At 40.2% G+C, this 10,610-nt stretch overlaps 1 protein-coding gene across 1 annotated transcript in view; it reads left to right on the top strand.

Moving 5' to 3' along the window:
- The first annotated feature begins 1,041 nt into the window (after positions 1-1,041).
- Positions 1,042-10,610, top strand: part of SLC5A8 (solute carrier family 5 member 8) — a 52,808-nt gene continuing 43,239 nt past the window's right edge. Inside the window, exons 1-3 of the mRNA XM_049626156.1 lie at positions 1,042-1,452; positions 6,097-6,162; positions 8,304-8,355. Coding sequence (XP_049482113.1) covers positions 1,102-1,452; positions 6,097-6,162; positions 8,304-8,355 — 469 coding nt within the window. The 5' untranslated portion in view covers positions 1,042-1,101. The remainder of the gene's footprint in view (positions 1,453-6,096; positions 6,163-8,303; positions 8,356-10,610) is intronic.

Here is a 10,610-nt window from a genome sequence, read left to right as displayed (position 1 = left end):
TGGAAATGACCTTGTTTTCCATATGCTTTCAGGTGTCTTCACCTAAGTGTACATATTTATGCCTATATTTAACACCTATCTACATTTGGGTTCTACAATCCATAGCATTGCAATTAAAAGAACGAATTCTGATATGAGACCTTGAATAAAAATCTTAATCCCCACCATTTCCTGGCAAGTGTTTTAATCTTCCTAAGACAGTTTCCTCCTTTAAGAAATGGAGATGATTCCTACCTCAAGAGTAATTGTAAGAATTACATTAGTTAATGTATAAAGTACCAAGCATGTTATATGTCACAGGGTTTAAGTCTTCCTTAAACCATTAATACAATAGAAACTATCAGATTTAGGAGAGACTGTAGGGATCGGAGATGTTTATTGAATGAAAAGGCACCCGAAACCAATAATATTGCACTGTATGTTAACTAAAATTTAAATAATATTTTCTTTAAAGGAGAAAAAGTCACCAATAGCACAGATTTCTTCCTCTCCTTTGTAATTGCTTACCTGCCTAAGGACTGGAACCTCAGCTCACCGCACACTGTCACCTGAAACGCCCATCAAGTTATCAAAGAAGGCAATGTAAAAACCCCAGGTGTATCTTCTTGTAAGGACCCGGACTGTTGAACCGGAAAGCGAAAAGTACAAGTGTTACAACTGACCTTCGACCCGCGCTCCCCCATCGGTCGCCTGTTTATTTAAATGGTGCGTCCCCTCGGGTGCCACCTGGTAACATTTAGGCCCAGCGCTCCCGGCGGATTCGCGGGACGCGGCTGGAGGCGCCAGTTCTCCCAGATGTCCGCGGCGCTCGGCGACCCCGGCCACCCCGAGCCCGGCACCCCGGTGAGGGCTTGGCGTGGCTAGACGAGCTCGGCCGGCTGCGGTGGGTGCAGAGGCCTCCGCGCCTAGCCACGTCCCCCCCTTCGCGGGGCGCTCGGAGCCGGCGGGGACCGATACCTGGAGGACGCCTCCAATCCCCGCGGGCGCCACGCCTGCCGCGCCCGCGGCGCGGGGAATAAGAAGTGAGCGCCCCGCCGCAGAGGTAAAGCTGTGCGCCGCGGGGCCACGGTTGGAACGCAGGACCCGGGAGACCGAGCGACCATGGACGCGCCGCGGGGCATCGGCACCTTCGTGGTGTGGGACTACGTGGTGTTCGCCGCGATGCTGCTCATCTCCGCCGCCATCGGCATCTACTACGCCTTCGCGGGGGGCGGCCAGCAGACCTCCAAGGACTTCTTGATGGGCGGCCGCAGCATGACAGCCGTGCCCGTGGCGCTGTCCCTCACCGCCAGCTTCATGTCGGCCGTCACCGTCCTGGGCACCCCCTCGGAGGTCTACCGTTTTGGGGCCATATTCAGCATCTTTGCCATCACTTACTTCTTTGTGGTGGCCATCAGCGCGGAGGTCTTCCTCCCGGTGTTCTACAAACTGGGAATTACCAGCACCTACGAGGTAAAGGGTGAGGGTGGGTTGGGGGGGAGGGGAGGGGGCAGGACTTTTCAGGCTCTTGGAGGGATTTTCCTGGGGGCAGACTCACCACCACATCGAAATATCTCCCTGTCCAGGTCCATTACCTCCTCTGCCCTCCCCTTTTGGGGAGAGGTGTCCTGTGAAGTCCACAAAAATCTTGGAATTTGCTCTCAGGAGCTCACTGACAAAGAGAGGCTTCCAAAGTAAACGGAGTGATTTGGATTAGTGCTAAGGCGCTTTCTGCTTTAACATCTTTGATTCCGAGTCAAGGGGAAAGATTTTAAAACTTTTTATCTAGGGGAGGGTAAGTTGTTCAAATCTCAGCCTCTCCTCCTTGAAAGGAATCCCCTTGTTCCAGGTCCATAGGCACCACTCACTTTCCCAGGATCGTCTGGGAAGAATTTGCGCACTCTCCCCTCCTTGCCCCTACACACACACACACACACACACACACACACACACACCCCCTCCAGAGGCACATGCCCAAGTGGGTAAGGTGCTGTAACTCCTGTCCCAGTACCTACATTTGAGATCAGAGTCTACCCCTTACTAGCTGGGTAACCTTGAATGATTTATTTAACCTTTTGTGCCCATTTCTTTCATCTCAAAATGAAAGTAATAATACCAACTACCTCATCTAGTTGTTGGGAGGATTAAATGAGATGATGCAAGGATAACATTCAGAATAGTGTCGGGGGCTGGGTGAGTGCTGGGAAAACGTGGGCCATAAATATTTGTGGTGACAGTAGCAGACGTGGTTATCTTGGGATAGCTAGGAAGATTTGGCTGAAAGGTTCTTAAACAGTTCTGCCTTTTCTCTCAGTGGAAAAATGATTAAGGAAGGCACTTGTTGGGATGAGCACTGGGTATTATATGTTAAGTGATGAATCACTGGGTTCTACTCCTGAAAGCAATACTACACTGTATGTTAACTAACTCCAATTTAAATCAATAAATAAAACCATCTTTCCTGCTGCACAGCTCCATTGGTTATAGGTTTTCTCCAGTTGTCTGCAGGAAAGGGCTTTGGAGAGGGAGGGAATGTTTGGTTTAATTTAAAGAACTGTTGAATGTGAGCGGGGTGGGGGTGCAGTTCAGCACCCTTAGTGGTCTCTTTATCCAGGCACTAACCCACGAGGCACATGGGCAAACCTGCAGAAGTTTCCTCTCGCACAGGTCATTATCCAGAGGGCTCTGACACTCATTCTTGGCCTTAAGTTCAGGTACCTTTTGCTCCAGTCCAGAGCCACTGGAAGGTGGTTTCCTAGTGAGGCTGGTTCAACTGGTGCTGGCTACGGGGCCTCAATGGCACAACAAGTGTTAGTGACAAACTGCCTGGGCTGTGGTGATGCCATCCAGGGTGAGGCACCCCTGGGGCAGCAATGCCTTCCACTCACTCTGGTCATTGTGTTTGGGAGAGTTCAGTCATCATCCCAGAAGGGAGCAGAATGGAATTTGTTTTGCTCAAAATTCACAAACTGGCTGCCCCAGGCCAATCTTAATTTTCTTTTCTTTTCTTTTTTTTTTTTTGACCCTTAAAGTGTTTTGAAAGAAAATTAATTTAGCATTTATGATGTTGAGAAGTCAAATACAATTCCAGATTCTAGCTTCTTTTGAAAATTTAGAAGCCTGGTGACACTGGGCTCACATTCCCTGGGGTGAATTCCATGATCAATTCCCAGTTTTACAGCCATTGTTCTCACTTCCTGTTAATTCTCGTAGCTGCATGGTTACTTTCTCATGATAGAGAAATCTTTATCTGCATTTTTGTCTTTCTCAAAAATGCAAAAGGGAACATGGACAGGGTGAAGGGAGTACTTGGTTTTGAGAGAGATGTGAGAGGACATATTTCTTAGTGGATGTGAGGAATAGTCCAACATTTTAATATATGAACACCTGGCCAATCCACTTGTGTATATTACTTTATGAGTCCTTAGGCAGTTTGAGTCTGTGAGCTCTGATCTATAGTCAACCAACTCCAAAACTCAGAAAGGGTTTGAAGAACCTGGCAAGAGGACTTCAGTCCCCAGAGATGAATGCTCCTCTCATAAGCACTGACCCATGCCTCCTCGGGACAGCAGCATTAATTCAACCAGAAACAGATTACCCATACGTTTCCAGCGGTGGAGGCTGTTAGCAGAGTTCCAGCTAAAAATGGCAAGAAGTTAATGTTTACTGAATGCTTAATACATGTGTGGCACTGGGCTGCATGGTTTACACACATACATTATCTGACTCAATACTAAAACAATCCTTATAAGGGAAGTGCTAAGAGAGCCCCATTTTGCAGACAGAGAGACTCAGAGTAAGTTAAGCTACATAAGAGTGTGAAGCAAAGTAGACACATGCCTAGAGGCTGTGCAGTGGTGCATACTGGCTGCTTCTGAAGCCTCTGGTGAGTCTGTTATAACCCTTAAGCAGGGCTTACAAGAGTACAGAGAGAACAAGGGAAGTAGAACAGAACACACAGAGTTGTGGGCACGCTGGCAGCTTGCATGACTGGTGGGTGCCCAGCAGCTGGGGTCAGGGAAGTTAAGATAACATGCTTTGTCCCTGACGATTGGCCATAGCAAACACTCTCCTGTAACTCTTTTCTATTTGTTTATATATGCCTCAGAGGGCACCACCTACACAGAATAAGAAGTCCAGCGCTGGGTGATATACCCTGGTATTCTTGCTCAAATATGAAATCTCTTCCTAACTTATATTTCTTTAGCTAGAATTGGCTATTCAGAAGCATATCTGTTATCTATTTATCACTGCTTTTAAAGTATAGGCCTGATAGGTGTTAGCCACTTCCAGACCCACAGATAAGAAGGTAATGCAGGAATACAATTTCGTTCACCACTTCTTCAGGATCTTTCTGGATCCACAAAATCTGTGTGTTGGAACTGAGTTGTCTAGGTATATATATATAACCTATAATCCCTAAATATATATGTATTTTTGTGAATTATATGTATTTATATATATTATTCATATGTATTTATTTTGAATACATATGTATGTTTATAATTATGCGTTATATTTATCTGTGGATTTGGATGCCAATTTTTAATGTCTTACTTTTGAATAACAAGTTACAATATTTCCCCATCCATTTATATCACTTGATAGCCTCCAAAACCCTGCAAAGTAAGAGGGGAAAGAATTAGTACTGTGATCCTCATTTTCAAGAGGAGGAGCCTAAGATTTCCAGTGACTTCCCCGAGCTTGTGGAGTCATGATTGGGACTGGGTCAAGGGCTGGAACTCCTCCACAAAACTATGCTGTGCTGTGTGTTTTTTACCTGTTAGTTGTTTTTTGAAGGTCCTACCATGCGTCAGTGCCACCCACTCACTCTGAGTCTTAGAGACATGGTCAGTTTGCCTATTTATTTGGAATAATGTAGTGGTTCCCTGCCAAGATTTCGGCATCAAATAGTCCTAGACTTGCATTGTGGCTGTGAGAATTGTTAGGTTGCAACTTTGGTGTTCTCTCTGAACCCCAGTGCCCTCTGCTCTGACTGGTAGTACTGGCCTCTGGGAATTGTTGGAAGGACAGTGTATATAGCAAGCACTCTATAACTGTCACCTGTGTTTATGGAGCAAAAATATCTCGTGTCCTTGCCTCTGATTATTACTTAATGTCAATTTTTCCTTCCTCTTTCTTTTCTCCTGCTCTATGAAAAGACTTGTTTTCAGCTTTAAAATTCTCTCTACATGAGTAATATTCAAGTTAAAGAATGAGAACCTAGCTTTCTTCCAGCTCTAAAATTCTATGACTCTAACTCTATAATATATTATGACATATACTATAGGAGATAAGCAGATTATATTTTAAGATGTCAAGGAAAGTAGGAAGAATTGGCAGTTGTTCATTGGCCCCGAATGGAAACTGACATAGACTGATTTAAATAAAAAATAATTTATTTGGGAGGATACAGGGGTAGCCCATCAGAGAGTGAAAAGATGAGCAAAGAGGCTGTGAAAAGGATGGAAGCCAGGATGGCCTCTTCAGGCCACTGTCAGGATCAGTCCTCTTTTGCTCCAGCCATTTTCTGTCTTTATATTATGCCTCTAAGATTTAAGTATCCATTGGAGAGAGAAGGTGATTGCCTGAACTTGGGTCATATGACCATCCCTTGGTCAGAAGAGGCAGGGCACCTTGATAGGCAGTTCCATCACAATTGCCTGCAGTGGGAAAGGTTGATTCCAAAATGGATCAGGGAAATATCTAAAGTACATACCAAGACAAAGGGGAGAATGGCACTTTGCTCATTCTATAAATGCAGAATATAATCCACTTATATATATTCTTGAAAAGTCAAAACTAGGGATGGAGAACAGATCAGTGATTGCCAAGGTTTAGGGGTAGGGGGAGAGTTTGACTACAAAGGAACAACATAACGGAGTTTTCTGGTGGTGATGGAATTGTCCTGTATGTATTAGAACCTAATGGCCTGTACTTTAAAACAAGAGTTAATTTTGCCGTATATATATAAAAAGAGTAGTAAAGTAGGAATACAGAATACAAATCTTATGAGGTTGCTTTAAATTTCTAACCCCTTTACCTCTTGAGCAGCTGATGTTTCACAACAGTATAAAGTTTTCACATATTAACCATTTTTCACTTTTTTGGAAACAGTATTTAGAGCTTCGATTTAACAAATATGTTCGTCTCTGTGGAACAGTCCTCTTCATTGTTCTAACGGTAAGTTACTCTCCATTAGTTTGTTTTACCTTTTGTCATCTGAAATGTTTGAACTAAGGCATCTGGGCCAAGCTTATCTGGTAAATGAATGAAACATAAGAAAGAGATGTTGAAAATAGGAGACAAAAAAGCAAAAACACTTGCTGTTATACAGCATCAACTCTTAAGATCATTAAACCGTGTTTCAGCAAATGCCCCACTTCTTGGAAAACAGAGTGTTTCAAGTGAATGCTAAGTATTACATTAATCAACTAACAGTCATGTTGCTTCGGGAGCACATGCTTTTTCCTCTCCCACCTCTGCTTCTGCCCACCAAAGTGACTGAGATGTCATCGTTACTGAAATGACAAAGATATTTGAAGGAGCTGTAGGAGCTGATGGTAGGAGTTGTAACAAAGGGAAAACAAGTAGTATGTTTCATAGTGTTTTGCAACTTGTTGAGTACAGGTTTGTAAAAATTAACTGACATAGGAAGACACTAGGAAATAATTTCATTTGCTTGAAAGCATGCTCACAAAAGTGAATCAGTGCTCTCTTTTAAAAAGCAGAAACTTATGCCCTAATTGAAGTGGTCATCGAGTATAAAACAACAGAACTATGCACTCTGGAGTTTTTAAAGCCAAGTACAAGTCAGGTAATATAAGTAAATGCAAATATAGATTTACTGATTGACACAAATGGAAAGCAAAGATTTGCCAAGCAGTGAATGACAGAGAACACTTCCCAGTCTTCATCCAGGTTGCTGGAGGCTTGTCATGATTATTGTCACATCATTTATATCGATCTTCCTCTTGACAGGTAAATGCTTTTTAGAGGGATGGGTTTGTTAATGGAGATCTAGGAAGGAGTTTTCATTCTCATCCCTATTGGTAATTCAATTCTCCAATCACAAGCAACCCTAAGTATTTGCTATAGCATAACAGAGTGCCTTTGTAAATTATTTAACTTGACTCCATTTTTTATCTCTGTAAATTGCATAACTTAGATTGGTCCTTAACACTTCCAGTGTAAAAGGAAGGAGCCCTTTGGGGTCTGGTAGAGATTCCGACAAAGAATTGAGGCCAGTATCTTGCATTTACCAACTGTTTAGTTCCTCTTTGGATCATTTTTAGAAATGCCTACAGAGATGAAAAGTGGGGAACAAGTGTCAAGAAGGTGGCCTGTGGTCATGTTTTCAAATTTTCAAGTTGGTCCGGATAATGACTGTGGAAAGTTCATTACTACAAAAAGAGGAAAGCTTTACCATCTCCCTCTTGAAGGACTTACTTCCATTGACCTATCCATGTAGTATAATCAAACATTCAAATACTACATAATATGGCTTTTTTCATCATTTGTCTTTATAGAGTAAACATGGAATCATAGAGAATCATAGAACCATATGTTTTTATAAAGTAAATCACATAGAATATATATGAATATACAGGATACGATATACAGTATTTGAAAAATCTAATGCAGTGAAAATAATATCCTGAGAAAAAAAGACCACATTTATCATACTACTGTGCCCCAGATTCATAAATATTTGTTAGATATATGAATGAAAAATAATATAGAATATCAAAAAGATGGAATATAGTTTTTGTTGGCTTTCAGGGTTTTTTTAAGTTCAAATTTATAGTTTTGTTTAATTAATTAGCATGCAAACTTTTTGAAACCAGTTTCCAAAATTATTACTGTTTTTCCCAATTAAGTATGCAGTGATTAACAATAGTTTGAAGTATGAATGAGGAACCATCTTTTTTTTTTTTAGGTTTGTATTTTTTCTTTCCTTTTAATTGTTTAGATCGAGGAAAATTGATTTCAAGCTTCAGTTGATGGATCAATGACTATCTGCACTGAGCACCATGTGAAAAGTCCGTATTTTTACTTAATTTTTTTTATTTTTTACTTTTTATTTTTTTATTTTTTTATTTTTGAGAAGTCCGTATTTTTAACAAAATTGGCCATAAAAGATTTCTGTAATCTATGACCACATCACAAACGGTAAAGAATCAGCTTCACTTAACTAACATTTTCAAGTTACAGATTTTATCATGTATACTGAAACTACTGTTTTAATTCATAATTGAGTTTATAAAAAATTAATATTTTATTTTATAATTCATACAGTATATTTGGTTTTCTTTTTCCCCTAGATTCTCTATACTGGAATTGTTATTTATGCCCCTGCCCTGGCTTTGAATCAAGGTACATTTTAGAGTTAACAATTATGTCACCACATTTGGGGGCTCATTTTTAAATAGACTTTATTCTCTCCTTGGGGAGGGGGGAAGATGGAAGAATGCCTCCAGTAACCTGCATCAACTTGGGGGGAGCAAGATGGCTTTAAGTGTTTACTCTCACAGCTTCTTTGAGTTCCTGGGTCAATAGCTCCAAAAGATCTATGATTAATAGGAGGGCAGACCTCACTGAGGAGTGAATCTTGGATGTACCAACCAGCCACGCTCCATTCCTTCAGAATGAACGCCCCCTGTAGTCTAAGTCATGAATGGCTGCACTTTCTTCCTTGGTAGCCGTAACCAGGAGCCCATAGTCAAGAGGCTTCTGTGTTACTCAGCTCAGTTCCATCATGAAATCTGGCAGGGAGAGAAACTTTTCTTCTTCCCATTTCTAACATGGTCCATAATTCAAGAGAGGGAGATTTGTGTGACTTGAAATATCAAATCTTTCCTAGTGACACAATGAAAGATGGCTATAGTATCCTTTTAAACAAATGTATGAAGATGGTGCTGATCAACAAACTACACTTTGGATTTGGGCAGATAAAAGCCATGGAACTGGAATAGTTTACTGAACGAAAGATGCCTGTTAGTTAGTCTTATCTGCAAAAGGCTTTCGGGGAACCCCATATCCTTTGAATTCTTATCAATCAGATGTGAATTTATCTCTAAAACTGCCTTGTAAAATGGACAAGTGGACTTTGATGGGAAAAATGTGATGCGGTTCCTGTGAGTTAATATAAAATGGAAGAACCCTGCTAAATCCACACTCTCATTTCTTGATTTCATGATAGACAGATAGTAATTATAACCTAAGTTTATAAAGTATAACTATATCATTACAAAGAAGAATTCCATGATATAATGTGCTCTTGAATTCTGAATGACAGGCATGTTCCATGTCAATATTACCAACATCATGAGTAGGTCGATTTCATGTATAAAGAGCTGACTATAAGCTTCATAAGTTACCTATTGGCCTTAAGTGTAACTAAAGATGTTGGCTTTAGGGTTTTAAAGTACAGTTATGGCAGTAAGAGAGTACTGCTTTCCATCTGTGAAGAAATTGAGGACTCAGATCTTATCAGGTTATTGTGCCATTCACTAGGAATTAGGACCTGAGACTGCATTTTGACCGCTTGAATATCAATTGTGTATTTTACTGTGACCAAAGCAGTATATACCAGCATAAATATAGTACTGGCTGTGCAACAGATGCTGCAGAGAAACTTGTTTAACTGAAATGGATCTTAACATTCTTTGGGTCTGATCATTTTCTTTTTACTTTTTTTTTTTTAAATTATAGAAAAATTCAAACATATACTAGAAAAAAGAGAATAGCATAGTAAACTCTAGTGTATCTTTAACTCCACTAAAAATGATCAACTCTTGGTTTAATTCACTCCGTTTCACTCACTAGATTATTTTCCTGTAAATCTGAGATATTTTATCATTTCATCTGAATTCAGGGTCTTTTAAAAATAGGGATATGCTTTTTTTTTTCTCCACTGAGGTAAAATTGACATATAACATTGTATTATACTATAATGATTCAATATTAGTATGTATTGCAAAATGACCACCACAATGTCTAGTTGACATCTGTCTCCATACATAGTTAAAAAATTTCTTTTTCTTGTGATGAAAGCAAATTGGTATTTATTCTCTTAGCAACTTTCAAATATGCATTACAGGATTATTAACTATAGTCACCATGGTGTACATTACACCTCCAGGACTTACGTATTTTATAACTGGAAGTTTGTACCAGCATGTGTTTTGCAAATACAACTATACCATTTTCATATCTAAAATATTAAAATCATTTTTTTATATCATCAATATGAAGTCAGTGTTCAGATATCCCTGATTTTCCCCCCTTTTTATCGTATTTCATCATATGCATCTCCAAAATCTGTTTATCCATTCTCTTAATGATGTGCATTGGATTGTTTCCAGTTTTAGGCTACTCTGAATTAGAGCTTCTAAGATCATTCTTGTTCAGGTTTTGTTTTGTCTTGCTTTGTATTTGTTACAACCTCAAAGCAGAATGTGACTTGAGCACTACTTTTTCACTCACAAAACTTGCTGAGTTACTTTTTGAACAGCTTTATAACATACCTACGTAGGCTTGTAATTTTGCTACCTCAAACAATGTTTTTCTTTGGAAAACAAGCTCTATAGATAGTGACTCTCATCAAGTCAGTTCGGTTTAACATACTA

Source organism: Panthera uncia, chromosome B4 (assembly GCF_023721935.1).
Source record: "Panthera uncia isolate 11264 chromosome B4, Puncia_PCG_1.0, whole genome shotgun sequence".
NCBI lineage: Eukaryota > Metazoa > Chordata > Mammalia > Carnivora > Felidae > Panthera > Panthera uncia.
Note: the sequence above shows the minus strand (reverse complement) of the source record. Positions and strands in the feature narration are given on the sequence as shown.